We start from the raw sequence: 15,225 nt of genomic DNA on the forward strand, positions 1-15,225 counted from the left end.
GTCTGTTAGATTAGTCGGTCCGCATCTCAGTTAGACGGCTAACCAAATTATATCCCAATCACCTCCACAGAAAGCGGAAATCGCTGTGGCCCCATTGACTATCACGTTGGTCCGGGAGGAGGTGATCGACTTCTCCAAGCCCTTCATGTCGCTGGGCATTTCCATCATGATCAAGAAGCCCCAAAAATCCAAACCCGGGGTGTTCTCCTTCCTGGACCCGCTGGCCTACGAGATCTGGATGTGCATCGTGTTTGCCTACATCGGCGTGAGCGTGGTGCTCTTCCTGGTCAGCCGCTTCAGCCCGTACGAGTGGCACACCGAGGAGCCCGAAGAGGGCACCGACGGTCCGCCAAGTGACCAGCCCCCCAATGAGTTCGGCATCTTCAACTCCCTCTGGTTCTCCCTGGGCGCCTTCATGCAACAGGGCTGCGACATCTCGCCCAGGTAAGGCACACTTCCCCTGGATGGTCAAATCATTTTTCATCTACAGTCAGAGCTCCGCCAAGGAGAAGGGTAATTTGGGTGAGATGGTAACTTTAGGTTAGTTCGACCAACTGAACCTTCCTAATGTACACCTAGATTTGGATAAAGTCTCCTCAGGCTGGGGACACACTACACAACGATTTGGTGTTATGGCTGACTTTCAAGATCAAGTCAGCAATAGTTTGGTCGGTCATACAGTTGATCTTGTAACCTGAAGGTTCATGACTATAATCTCTTGCTTCCAGTCAGGATTGGGAAGCAAGAGATTATAGTCATGACCAGGATTGGTCAACCACTCAAATCTGACCACAGACCAGCAATAGCCAATGACAGCTGAATGTGAGTGAAGGAAAAAATAGCAACTTAGCAACTTATTCAACCTTCATGGTTGTTATGGATAATTGTGGTAGTAGCTTGACAGCTTGTTTTTCCCCAAGATTTGTATTGTATTTGGATTAGTGCTAGAACTGTGGAAGGTTTTAAATTCCCAAATCAACGCAACACAAAAAAAAATCTGCCAATCTGCCAATGATAGCTGTTAGTGTTTTATTTTCTATCTTTTCTCAGTCCGTTGAGTTGTGTAGTGTGTCCCAGCATAAGTCAGCATTCACCAATGTGTTCAAATGAAACCTCCCTTATAAACCATGAAAATGCTTCTACCAACTTTATTTGAGCTGTGTACTTTTCCTATTTCTTGCCTAGTGTGACTTTCCTTACTGACTCTGAAATGGATTGCTGTTGACAGTCAACATCTGAACTAGGACTATATCATTTATATATATATCTCTAGAAGAAATATAGCGCTGTCGTGATGTGAAAACCTTGTAAATCCAATTCTGGAGTTAACTTCAATTGACGGATTACATGGTCCTGTATGGGTTGAGAAAAATCCTAGGAATATTTGGCTGATGAAACCATTTCAAAACCCACTGGGTAACCACAAAAATGTGTGGTGGCCTAACTAAAAACAAGGCTGTTTCTTTTGTACAAGGTTTCCATCTGACAGCAACAATATGACGTTCTAGGCTTGACCAACTGTATTTGTATTAATCAAGTGACTTATTGCACATACTGTATATCAATGATAAATGGCATGTCATTGCATGGAGACTGTAGAATTAGTTCAATATTATAGTTATTAGAGTTTTAAAGTATCATAATGTAAAGTTTTACAATATATTTGTCCTAAATTTTAGCTACCGTCTCATCCGTTGCACTACAGTGTTTGCTGCTCATGCTGTGTGTATATGTGCGCAGTCGCATTGTGTGTTTGTGTGTATGTGTGTGTGTGTGTGTGTGTGTGGCTACTGGTATTGATTTTTATGTATGTCTCTTTCTTACTCAGCCATATTGTACTTTGCTGTCCGACTTGCATATACTGTGTTGTCTGCTTCTAAGGGAATTAGGTTGTCGCATCGTCTGTCAGCTTCAGCAGTTGTGGCTGTGTACTTGTGTGCCTCATGTCTTTGTATTTAGCTGTATGGGCTCCAGATACATTAGTGACCATAATACTCTAGGCATACTGTTCGTCTCATGGTCTGAGAACGGTGTGATTCAGTCAGAACACACTCTCAAGGTGTTGTCTTTCGCTGTGTCTCTTATTTCTCTCCCCTTTGTCCAAAATACACCGAACCAAACCCAGGCCCCACCATCCCTCAGGCTTAAAAACCAATGGATTGGTGTCCAGTAAGCATGTCGTCAAGGGTACTTTGGCGGAAGGGTGGAGAATTGGGACTTGTACGGTTTACTGTCTCGCTGTGTCCTCCTCCAGCCGCAAAGCGCTGGCCGTCTTTGCTTCTGAATCAAAGATCAGGCTTCTCGTCCATCATCACACACCGGCACTCTCTCTCTGCCCACATCTGCCTGTTATGGTGAAAACCTATAGATTGTTAAAGCCTGTCGTCCTTACTGGTCTCTCATTTTCTGTAAAGCCTTTCTCAGCCGTTGGAATGGCTTTGCCGAGCTTTAAAGTTCCAGTAGATGGATTGTTCAGGTTATTTTAAGCTATTGCTAAAGCGGTTCCTATAGTTATTTTAAGTCTTTTATGTAGTTCTGCTATCTGCTTTAAGCCCTTATGGATCATGTACTGTATATAATAGAGTTGGTAAGATTGTAGGAGATGAAAGGAGGACCAAACCAGCCTGTATCTTTCAGCCCCCCCCACACCAGAGAAGAACAGAGAAACACACAAGATGGAGGATCCCAAGGTACACTACATTAGATCGCCGTCGAAAATTATAGCGCCTGGCCTCACGTAAGCAACCTATAGCGGAGGCCATAGGGGGCCTGTGATTTTGATTAAGCACACTCATTTAAGGAATACACTTGCTTTTTCTTTCACATGTGCGCAGACCACCCCCACCCACCCACCACCACCCCTGCCCGCCGCATCTATGCCTGTGTACTGCAGATAAGGACTTTAGAGCCACATAACAATGTCGGCGTCAGAATGAAAAAGTCTACATTTCGACCCCTCGCCGTCTCTGGCTGTGGCCCCGCTGCCTTCCACCTGTCACCGCTAATCCCATGGGGGCCCTTCCCAATCCATCACCGCCGAGCCCCCGGAGCTCAGGCAGCGCTTCCACTTCCAGTTTACCCTGACAGGGCGACATGCAAATCCCCTCACACGCGGGGGAGATTAGACGGCGTGGAGGGAGTGACAAGGGCAGAGGTGAACGGGGAGACGAATTTTGGGGGCCGAGGGCCGCGGCGTATCGCTCGTGTGTTTTGCGATGAGGAGCCGGCCGGGCTGCGGGAGCTCAAACACGGTCTCGCAAAACGCTGTAATATGAGCGCAAACTCTGAAACGCTAGATCAGTGGTTCTCAACGTGGGGTCCGGGGACCACCAGGGGTCCTTGGGGGGGGTTCCAGGGGGTCCCCAGCAAACTTATAATGTTAAATTTCACCATTATTTAATTTACAAGAAATTAACACAATTAGAGAATGTAGAAGAATGAGTATTTTGATCGTAGTTTCTCTGTTATCTCTACTTTCAATACACATAGTCATGGAATTCTGGACAAAATCATATCTGAAAATGAAAATATTCTCAGATTTGGGTCCAAGAGACAAAATCTCATCAAATGGGGGTCCGTGACTCTAATGTGGACTAAATTAGAGGTCCTTAATATGAAAAAGGTTGAGAATCACTGCATGTAATCTAATGTTGTGGACACAAATAATGTGAAGATTACGTTCCGCCACCACGGATTGGACATGTTTGTCACATGAGAAGGTTAGCTACCGGTTAGGTTTAGGCAAGTAAAACAACTTTGGTTAAGGTTAGGGTAAGGTTAGGATCATTGTCAATAGAAAACGTATTTGCATGCGACCCGGGTTCGTGGAATTGAACCCGAGCCGGCAGAGTCCGGGTTCCTCCACACCCTTACTTTCCACTGTGCTAGTTCAATGTCCAACTCCTGCCTGATTCTAGTCATGTTTCATTCACCTAATCCTTTTGTGGTGGGAAAATGTATTTCTCGTATTTCACGTATTTCCATTTGAATCGTGCTCATTTCATGAAATTCTCTAAGACCAGGTTGCTGCATCAGGGAAGGAGGCGGCTCCATCAGGAAAGGCAGAGGTTGAGATTGCACTGAACTCCTTCCTCTCTCGCTCTCTCTCTCTTAATAAGGGCTAATACCCCCCTCTACTCCCTCAAGGCAGCCCATAATAATTAATTCAGTGATTAATATCCCGGTCTCCAATGGCGATGTCTCCATGGAAACAGGAGGAGAGGGGAGCTTAAAGTGAAACGGTGACACTTTAGTCTTTTAATTGACTACAAATCCCAGCTGGGCGGAACTAAAGTTATTCTTTCTCCTGAGACTGCGGGATCTCGTGTTTCTGTATCACGAGTCTGAATTTCATTTTAGAAAAATATCAATATAAATATCAGAGTAGCTATCAGCCAATCGATGCAGGTGCAATTGGTCGTGACCGCTCCAGGTGTACAATCTGTGTCTTGTCGGCTCAGATGGATTCGTCTCGTCCGTCTCCCTGGGTAGCTGTCACATCTGGTGAGCAAATGACAATGCTGTGATCTGTTTGTTCGTTTTCCAAGTGACGACGCAAGTCTCTGCCGAACCAAACGTAGTGCCGTATAGTTGCAGTATAGTTCCAGCAACGTTGTTAATGACACTATGCAGCGATTTGAGTGCCAAAATTTCTTCAAAGACTAAATTACCTATTGTATAAGCAAACGTATTAAGGTTTACGAGTGCATTAATGTTCAGTTGGGAATACTTCCTTATGAGAAGATTGTTATGGTCTTTAGCTTATTATATATTTGGCTGTAATTCTTTGTAAAAACCCTAATCATTGTAAGCTTACTAAGTCATTCGCTCTTTTCTTTGTCTGTTCAGCCATGGTGGCTATCACTGCTCATGCTAACTACCCAGTTCTTCTATTTATTACAAACAGACCGGAAACTTAAAACGCATCACTTCCTGTGCACCAGAGGATTTTCCCAGGAAAGAGCTACCAGACACCGGGTGTTTAGTACAGACAATGGAAAATCTTTCATGAGCTGGATATAGCTTGAATCAGTATTGTGTTAGAGATCAGTAAAACGGACATTCACACGTGTGAAAATGTTGTAAATTAAGGCCAGCAGTAGGTTTCTGTCATGTTTTTGTGTAGAAAAACAACAATTATTTGCGGCCGCAAATGTAGCCTCATGAGCCAGACAATGTTGCACGTTGATCACCATTGAGACACGTCTGGCTTTCCGTGTTCTGATCTTTTTTTGATGGATTCAACTCTATCCTTCATTCCCTTCTTCTGCAACAGATTCTATCTATAGCTGTGTTGACTAACACTGGTGTTACATTCGATGGGATTGAGCTTTATGATCCTACTCCCTGACTGCTGTTGTGCTGCATCACTTGCTTGCGTCACTAACTGCCTGTTCACACTGTGAGCAGCCCTGTTGATGTGTCGCTCTATTGTGGCCGGTTTGAGAGGCTCTGATTGCATCTATGTAGGCGCAGCCACAAAACTATAAACAGACAAGTCAGTGTATGTTTTGCTGCTTTAGTATTGCCTTTCATAAAGTGGCATTGTTTTGGTGAGTTAACATAGCTAGTTCGCAAGGGAGTCATTCCTATGTTACCAGGGTCCTATGTTCCCCAGCTCTATATAGCACATAATGGGAACCTGAAAAAGATGTTCCCCAGCTCTGTATTCACTTAATATGTTTAGTTAGGGTTAGGGTTAAACATAGGACCTTGGGAACATAGGACTCTGGGAACACAGGAGGTAAAAGTTCTACACACATATATAGAACTGGGGAACATGACAAAGGGTCCTATGTTCCCATTATGTGCCATATAAATCTGGGGAACATAGGACCCTGGGAACATAGGACCCTGGGAACATAGATACGCTCCCCTAGCAAGCATAAATGAGGTAGCATTCATCGAAAATAAATAGCAAAAACACAAATGCTAATAAATTTATTCCTGTAGTCTTTGAAACAAAAGTTGTAGAGAACTGGGAAGCTTTGAATGGCTGGAATCAACTTCTCGTTCATTTTGCACTTGCCAGACAGAACTATTGTTCATGACGTGAACCCACATTGGTAGGGAAACAATGAAGCACGGACATCTGATTGGTTGTTGACAGCAAAAGGTTCAACCGTGACCAACTGTTCTCAGCTGACAAGTTTGTTGAGTGTCCGCACATCAGCTCAGCTCTACAGGAAATGAACAGGTTCATGGTGTCAGATCCGCCGCCAGCGGTGTTACGACCAAAAGGGTTTTCTTCAAGGCCGCTTTATTCCAGGCATCTGGAGCAGTTAGCCAGACACGATCTCACGTTGTGATTGGACAAAGACAGCACTTTCATCGGGAGCGTATCTATGTTCCCAGGGTCCTATGTTCCCCAGTTCTACATATGTGCTCTCCCAGGGTCCTATGTTCCCAGGGTCCTATGTTTAACCCTAACCCTAACCCTAACCCTAAACCCTAACTCTTACTAACCATATTAAGCGAATACAGAGCTGGGGAACATCTTTTTCAGGTTCCCATTATGTGCTATATAGAGCTGGGGAACATAGGACCTTGGTAACATAGGACCCAGGGAGAGCACATATGTAGAACTGGGGAACATAGGACCCTTTGTCATGTTCCCATTATGTGCCATATAAATCTGGGGAACATAGGACCCTGGGAACATAGGACTCTGGGATCATAGGAATAGGACTCCCTTTCATCTTATCTGGCTCGCTGTTTTTGGAGATACTCAACAGATTCTGCAAAAATATCCACGCTAAAAGAGCCTGCTTTATCTTCGATGGCGTATCACCACCTCATAGATCCTCTCAGCGGCCATGTTGCTGCCTTTTGACCAGGGAGAGACAGCGGTCAGGAGAGACTTATGCAAAATGGCGGCAAGGAGTTAGCTAAAACGTTGACGGGGCAAGTTGGAGCCGACAGGATCACGGAAGGGTTTAATTGATTTGAAGGTTTTACATTTGAATTCGGGGCTGGGGGGAGGGAGGGCGAGGACGGAAAGTGGAGGTAGAGGAGGAGAGAAGGATGTCGAGGGAAGCGCTGTCTGGTATGAATAAGTTAAATGCCGTGGGCTCGCCCCGGGGCGTCACGCTGGGAGCAGACAAGCACCTCTTCATTTATTTAGGTTCCTCTCAAGGTCAGCGCTCTTCCTCTCTGCGTCTTTCACTTCATCGCCTCCCCCTCCTTCCCGTCGCGTCTTCTGTCTGCTTCTCTTCCTCCGTTTCTTTCTCTCTCTCTCTCTCTCTCTTTCTCTCTCATACACACGCACACTCTAAATCCTTTATATGGAAAATCTATACGCACGCATGCTGCGCCGAGTCGTCTTTGACAGCGGCTTTTTGTTTTTTTGTATCTTTTTTTTTCTCAATGAAGGAAAGAGCAAAGCGGGAAAATTGAAGCTTAAGTGGTTTAAGGTGAACGAGCTCACGAGAAGACAAACAAGTGTCCAGAGAGGGAAAATGGTTTGCAAACTGGTGGAACCTTATTATATTTAATCCTCAGCTTGTTTGCTCGCCATTTACAAGTTGCTTTCTGCCTTCTGCTTTTCCACTGAAGCTTACATTGCTTCTGCACTGCTTCAGCAACACATATACCAAACTTTCAATGATAAAACAATACAGAGTCGTGGAGTCGTTATGCTCAATACGTGTATTTTCATAGTTTTCATTACAGCAGGTTGCTGTATATGGGATGTAGTGGAGGGTAAACGTTGTATTTACAGAGGTTACCACCTCTTTACCAGCTTTTTAGGCTGATATAAATCTTTATGAGGTAAATTAATAATGTATATCATAGTCAGTAGTATCAAGCTTATGTAAGTCATACGAGGGTTGAGTCACAATGATAATAATTAAATCCATAATATGCAGTCATCCTTATCTTTATCATCATAATCATAATTCTAACAATTAGAATAATAATGATCAGAAGAATGAGCATTTATATTATCATATCAATCAATAACAATCATAATAAATAATAACAACACTACTGGTTTCTTCCCACTTCCCCAACTGCAATAGTTTTGTTATTTCTACAGTCGTATTTGCGCTTTCTTGTTGTGCCAAATCCAACTTTTGTCGTTTTTCGCTCATCCTTCCCGTTATTGACTCACACAAGACACTTGATGCCGATCATAATTTCCTCCTCATTTTCTCCAGTTCTTAAATTTTTTTTCAGTTTATTTACATTTGGAGATTAAGTTTGTATTGGAATGCCATCTTGCCAACATGCAAACTATGCCAGCCATTTTACATCTCTCCCTCTGTAAACCCCATTTTATTTATCAGAGTTAGCCTGTAGGAAAAAAACATTTAGTATTATTTGTATTCTGAGGTTTGCTGGACTGCTGCAATGCAATCCTACCCCCCTACCCCCAACAGTGTAGCCAATTTCTGTTTTGTTTCCACTGTATTTCTTCTAATACTTTCCCATCTGTCTCTCTCCACTCATGGGAGAACTGAACTCATACATCATCACAGTCAACTTTTCCCCAAACACATATCTGTAATCAAACTTGTTAGTTTTTTTTGCAAACCTTTATATTGTACAAAAACACAAGCAAACACTCATAACCCTCACATAAACACATAACCATACCTCACCCTTTACTTATGAACTCAGATTCTGACCTTAATCTCAACCTTAAAATAATGTTTTCCTGATATGATGACCAGCAAAATGTCCCCGTAAGTTGTTTTGTTTTCTGGTAATCCTGCAGCACTTGTCAAGCCTCCTGGATCATTCAAGTGGACTTACTGCAAATGTGGTATGCATGCACAAATACTCATACGTTCACACAGTGCAGAGTGCAGCAGAGTGCAGTAAAAATGATTGGTTTGTGAGACAGTGGGATATGATTTTCTGTCATCTAACACCATCTGTGTGGTTTACACTGGGGTTCAAACGATTTTTTTTGCCGTTTCTGGAGGCTGGTACCGCTACCAATATTTTTGGATTGAAGCTGCCAGTAGCTATTTTGTGCTGATACTCAGTATCTTTAAAAAAAAAAAAAAAGTACAAGTATTCAGTGTTTCGCCCCAGTAATGTATTCCTGGCAGGGTGGAAAAGCGTTTGAAACATTTAGATAATGGGACACTAAAACTCAGGATAATAAAGTCCTTTAACAATGAATTCAGGTTAAGGGCTTCCCATAGACAACCAGTGTAGTATTGATCAATTCTACAATATTTGTATATGTAATCATATCCGTCATATCAGAGGTGAATGACACTGACTGGACTAGATCTGATTTTTAATAAAAGGCCAATATCAGCCCCATGCATCGGTTTAAAACTCATTATTACAATGTGTATTATGCCAAATGACACACACTCATGGTTATAGCCACACACACACACACACACAGAGACATCAGCAAGCACAGTGCGCAGCATTATAATCCGTTAGTCGCCTTATCTTCATGTTTCTTGCACCGTCCATGGAAGGTGAATATTAAATGAAGACACTGTTTATCCACTCAAGTGAACACTTTAGCTCAAAATAACCCCCGACTCCCGGCCTTAAGCCCCTCCCACCTCCCTCACCCATCGCCCCCCCCCCCTGTTTACTGCAGTCCCATCAGGATACAGCAGTCTGTCACCATGGATCAAAGTCACCAGAACCAGCCAACACACAGTACAGAGGGATAGAGGGATGGATGGATGGAGGGAAGGCAAAGAGACACTCACTCATCTTCTGGTCCCGTCATTACATTCCCAGCAGCTACTGCCGCTGCTGCCGGCCTCTCCCTGCCAATACAGGGAACGGGAAATAAAGAGACAGATGAAGGAGACAGCCTGACAGAGAGAATGAAGGGGCTTGTTGCAGGTAGAAAGGGAAAATAATGAAGGCGAGGGGGAGAGAGAGAGAGAGCGAGACGGCGTGCGCGCGTGTGTGTGTGGGGGGGGGTGTTAGGACTCATCAAGCCGCCCCCAACCCCTTTCAGTCATTTTTTTTTTTTTTTTTTACAGTTAAATTTTCTGTGTTCAAAAGCCTCAGCGGAATAGTCTCCATCTTCTCGGGGGGGTGGGGGGAAGGGAAGAGAGAGAGCGAGGGGAGAGAAAGAGAAGGGAAGTCATTTGTATTCAAATCCAGAGCTAATACGCCAAGTCAGTCTATTTCGTGGGCAAAGCCTCCTGTGTATGTAGAGGAGACATGCTCGACTGCGGCGGCTCGCTCGCGGAAGTCGCCCTTAGCCGCTACAGGCGCGTTCACCTTGTCCATGTACACCCAGAAAACGGAAGGGTGCTGCAGCGGGTCTTTGGTGAAGGTAGCGGGTTGCTCAAAGAACCCTCTGATTTGTTTGATTTGTTCCTTTTAAATACTGCTGGTTTGCCACATTTCAGACATTCTTAAGGGTTCTTTACGGCACCGTAAAGGTTCTCTGTAGAGCTATTTGAGCATAATGCCATGGAGAACATTTCTAAAAGGGTTCTTTTAGAGCAGTGGTTCTCAACCTTTTTCATATCAACGACCCCTAATTTAGTACACATTAGGGCCACAGACCCCCATTTGATCTGAGAATATTTTTATTGTCAGATATGATTTTGTCCAGAATTCCATGACTATCTGCACTGTAGGTAGAGAGATAACAGTGAAAATATTATCAAAATAGTCATTCTAAAATGACAAAATAATGAAGTTTAACAATTTATCAATTTGCTGAAGATCCCCTGGAATGCCCTCAAGGACCCCTGGTGGTCCCCGGACCCCATGTTGAGAACCACTGTTTTAGAGCACCGTTAAGGATCTATGTGGAACCATTTGAGCATGGTGCTATAGAGAACATTTCTAAAAGGGTTATGTAGAGTACCAACAAGGGTTCTGCTATGTTATAAGCCATAACTATTCTCTGGTACAATATACAACCCTTTTTGTTAAGGGTGTATGCACACAGGACATGGAGAATAAAGTACCCAGAGTTCATTGGGGACAATGGAATAGGGCCAGATCGCTGTGAGACACAGCAGAAAGACCAGCCAGAAGAAAACATTGACAGTTGCAGATGCCTCTCTCCTCCCCCTCTCATATCCCCATCTTTCTCTCCATCTGACAAGCAGGCCTGAGGGTTTTGTATCCTCCTCTGTTTGATTTGCACCGAGGGGAGATCTTGTTTGTTCTCCTCAATGCAGCATTTATGGTTTAAGATTCTCCTCACGACCTTCCCCTGCTCCTGAGCAGCGCGCTATCTGTCTCCCCCGAGCCAGCAAACAAGAAAAGAACAGTGCTGGCGCCACGCCGTCCGAGGGACTTCGAGCTCTTTTCATCCCGCCAATAAACAAAAAAAAGGGAGGGAGAGAGGGAGGGGAGAGGGACAGCAGTACCTTTTCTTTTAACAGAGTGGTCGACAGCGAGCGTGTTTGGTTTTCATGAGGCAATCTCCACTAATGAAGGGTAAATACAGCTCTGGCAGGTTTGGATGTTGTCAGAGCTCCACCTTGTGGTGGCACGTCAGCATTCCTGCCCCTGCGGTGGTGGCTAGACTCTCTCCATGCTTTACTCAGCCATACTCCTTCTGTCATTCCTTCTGTAATTGTCTGCAGTTTCACAATGACTGTATGTTTCAACACTGATGGATGTTTTTCTATCTCACCCCACTGATCCCTCACTCTCCTCTCTTCATCGCCCCTTATTGTACCTCTTGCCCCACCCAAATTCTCATTTTCCTGCTCCTCCTTTCTGGCAATTCATTATTCCCTCCCCACTACCTCCGCCATTACCTTACACTCTTCCTTTTCCCTTAATTTTCTCTTGTCCATCCTTCACTTGCCCCTCTACTCCCTCTTCCCTTCAAATTTTCCCTCCAAATTCCCTCTTTCTCCCTCCCTTCTCTCCTCCCTACTTCCTCTCCCCAAGATCGCTATCGGGCCGTATCGTGGGAGGCGTTTGGTGGTTCTTCACCCTCATCATCATCTCGTCCTACACGGCTAACCTGGCTGCCTTCCTCACTGTGGAGAGGATGGTCTCCCCCATAGAGAGCGCTGAGGATCTGGCAAAGCAGACGGACATTGCCTACGGCACTCTGGACTCTGGCTCTACCAAAGAGTTCTTCAGGGTGAGTTGGACTTACTGGGGTAAATGATCGACTTGCAAACAGGTAGGGGAACCCATGCGATACTTGCATCTTATGCACACGAGTAATTCACGGAGGAAAGGCCGCTTGCACGCACTCCCAGGCACTTGCAAGAACGTAAAGGAGGAGGATCATGCATGAAAAATATTACATTCATACTATACCTCGGCTGAGTACGTGTGGGTAGAATGTGACATATCTACATATTGCTAGAGTATGCAAGATGTAGATGTAGATATGTTTTTTTCTAGCTATCCCACCGGATATGGTAAGTTCTAGAGGTAGTTTGCACCAAGTTGGAATTTACCTGCATTGTTCCTTGGCTTTTGGTCTATTCCTAAAGCAGTCCAAGTTTTCGTGAGTAAGCTCTCAGATGTATATGTGTGTGTACAGTTAAATTATCCTAGTAATTTCTGAATCCATGTCGAAGTTATACTCCAATTTTGAACTGATGCCCCATGTCTTCTCTACCTTGTGTTGTACGCGGCTATGCTCTTTCCACCTCCCCCATCTCCGATGACACTTCCACCTGCAATCCCCTACCCCCCGAAATCCTACAGCGGTCAAAGATCGCCGTCTACGAGAAGATGTGGGGCTACATGAAGTCGGCCGAGCCCACGGTCTTCACCAAGACCACCGCAGAGGGCGTGGCGCGGGTCCGCAAGTCCAAAGGGAAGTACGCCTTCCTCTTGGAGTCCACCATGAATGAGTACACAGAGCAGCGCAAGCCGTGCGACACCATGAAAGTGGGAGGCAACCTGGACTCCAAAGGCTACGGAGTAGCCACACCCAAGGGTTCACAGTTAAGGTGGGTGGAATAGTGTAACAATATGTTCTACGTGTTGTTATGGTATTCCACCTTCCCTGGTGTGCCGCCTTTTCTATCTTTCTATCTCTGTCTCCTCTTATTGCTTGGTGTGGGTGGGTGGGGGCGTTTCACGTGTTTATTTGAAGGCAGAAAGTAGTGGCTGTTTGACATCTGTGTTTGCTGCATGCGGGGCTTCATTGTGATGACAGAGGGGTGTTTTTTTATTTCATTATTTTTGTTACAGCTCTACACACCAGGTAAATCTTTTTGCTTGTGCTCATGTTGTTTTGGCCGAGGAGATGTGGAATGGCATGCTGGAAGCACTAGTGCACTTGATTCATCTGAAAATGTCTTACTTAGAACTGCATTTTTTTTAAATACAGCACTAATTAGTTTAGTATGAGATATTTGGCTAATGCTACTTCAAGCCATATTGACGGTTGACTGATTCTGATAATGATCCAAGTGACTGAAATGATGTTTTGGGAGCCATTTGAATGCTCAGCCCTGGGTGACTGTGCCAGACTCTGTCACTGCCTTCTGCACATAGTGGAATTTACAGACCTGCCAGAGAATACAGTGTCATTACTGTGGGGAGTTGCGCTTTCAATCCGCAGCCTCATCGATCAAAGCCCGCCTGTAAGGTCTCACCAAAAGGAATGGCAAAATATAACGAAGGCAAAACTGCATAGGTGTGTGTGTATGCGTGTATACGCCTGCAAATAACCGGAGAACAGGTACATGATTGCTTGCACTTGCCTTTTCTCTAGTGGAGGTATGAGAAAATTGTAGCACAGTACACACATTTCATGGAAACGACCAGGGAGAGCAGATTATTATGGAGCCAACTAGGCAATTCCGCTGTATACATAGATAACATTGCTATAATTGATCAAATGTAATTAGAGAGTGTGGGAAAACAATGGCCGTACATAGGGTTTTTCCACTTTTTGCGAATAGGTAGCAACATAGTGATTTGTTAGCGAGCGGCAAACTCCTCACAGCCAGTAAATCAAACCCTCTTAGTTGTTTTTCTGTAAATTCCTCTGACCATGCCAAGTCTCTGAAGTAGAGCAGAGCAGGCGTTTGGTTTGTTTTCCAGCCAGACTGGTGCCAGTTTTCCGCCACTGCTTTGACCACGAAGAGTCCCTGACAGATCACGGTAGTCCCTCTCTCCAGGCCTCCATCTTGTTCTTCTGGGGATTATCATCTTCTGTCAGTCACTCTTCCCGATATCAGCAGGGAAACACACCGGCGACACAGAGCAGGCGACACTGTCAGTCAAGGCCGCTATTTCACATGGCTCCGTAAACCGTTTTGACTATCTTCTCATCAGCTCCTGTTCAGTTATTAGCTGCGTGGCTGTGTGTTTGACATTTCTGATCCATTTCCATTACTGACTGTGTTTTTTTTTTTTTATTGATGCAAATGAATTTAAAAGGATCAAAACGCACGCTGAGGCAAATCTCTCTCTCTCTCCACTATTTCCAGACGTCACCGCAGCAGCCTTCAAAAGAATCCATGAAATTATGATACACATAGGCATTTTATGCAAGTCAATCACGATTTTCCACATAGGCTTAACGTTCTGAAATCCTGTGAGGTTTGAGCTGGTTGACATAGACATATACATATACATGTAGAAAACAGGTCCAGATTATTTGAGTTACCTGTTGCTCAAAGCATAGTATACACTAGGGTTTGACCAATATGGGTTTTTACAGGCCAATACCGATACATCTGATCATTTCTATACCAAAAATAAAAACAATGCTAGTTTTTAGTGTTTCCTCAGAATGTCATTTTTGCCTCTGAAATAGCATTTATACCATGTGACACTAAATGTCTCCATTGAAAATCAGGATAATGCCACTACTGCTGCTGCTGCTATTACTACTACTACTACTACTATTACTACTACTATTACTACCACTACTACTATGACTACTACTATTACTACCACTACTACTACTACTACTACTACTACTATTACTACCACTACTGCTATTACTACCGCTACTACTACTACTACTGCTACTACTACTGCTATTACTACCACTACTACTACCACTACTACTACTACCACTACTACTACCACTACTACTACTACTACTATTACTACCACTACTACTACTACTACTATTACTACCACTACTATTACTACTACTACTACTAATAATAATAATAATAATAATAATGCAATATATTCATGCATACTTGTGTTGAATCTGATCAAAATGTCACATCAGAGTGTTTCCCACTATCGATCAATTCTACAATAAATATGTAATCACTGTAATAATTGCATCATATCCATCATATCAGAGATGGACAAGATTTACTT

The 15,225-nt window shown here is 44.0% G+C and overlaps 1 protein-coding gene across 1 annotated transcript in view; it reads left to right on the forward strand.

The window, feature by feature from the left end:
• LOC139651108 (glutamate receptor 4) overlaps window positions 1-15,225 on the forward strand; it is a gene marked incomplete at its 5' end in the record, with an annotated part of 58,851 nt that overhangs the window by 36,010 nt on the left and 7,616 nt on the right. The window contains 3 exons of the mRNA XM_071527952.1: window positions 71-444; window positions 11,857-12,055; window positions 12,634-12,881. Coding sequence (XP_071384053.1) covers window positions 71-444; window positions 11,857-12,055; window positions 12,634-12,881 — 821 coding nt within the window. The remainder of the gene's footprint in view (window positions 1-70; window positions 445-11,856; window positions 12,056-12,633; window positions 12,882-15,225) is intronic.

Source organism: Centroberyx affinis, unplaced genomic scaffold, assembly GCF_046629955.1.
Source record: "Centroberyx affinis isolate AG114_WGS23_722 - 3 ecotype Tasmania unplaced genomic scaffold, CSIRO-AGI_Caff_v1 ptg001594l_1, whole genome shotgun sequence".
Lineage (NCBI taxonomy): Eukaryota > Metazoa > Chordata > Actinopteri > Beryciformes > Berycidae > Centroberyx > Centroberyx affinis.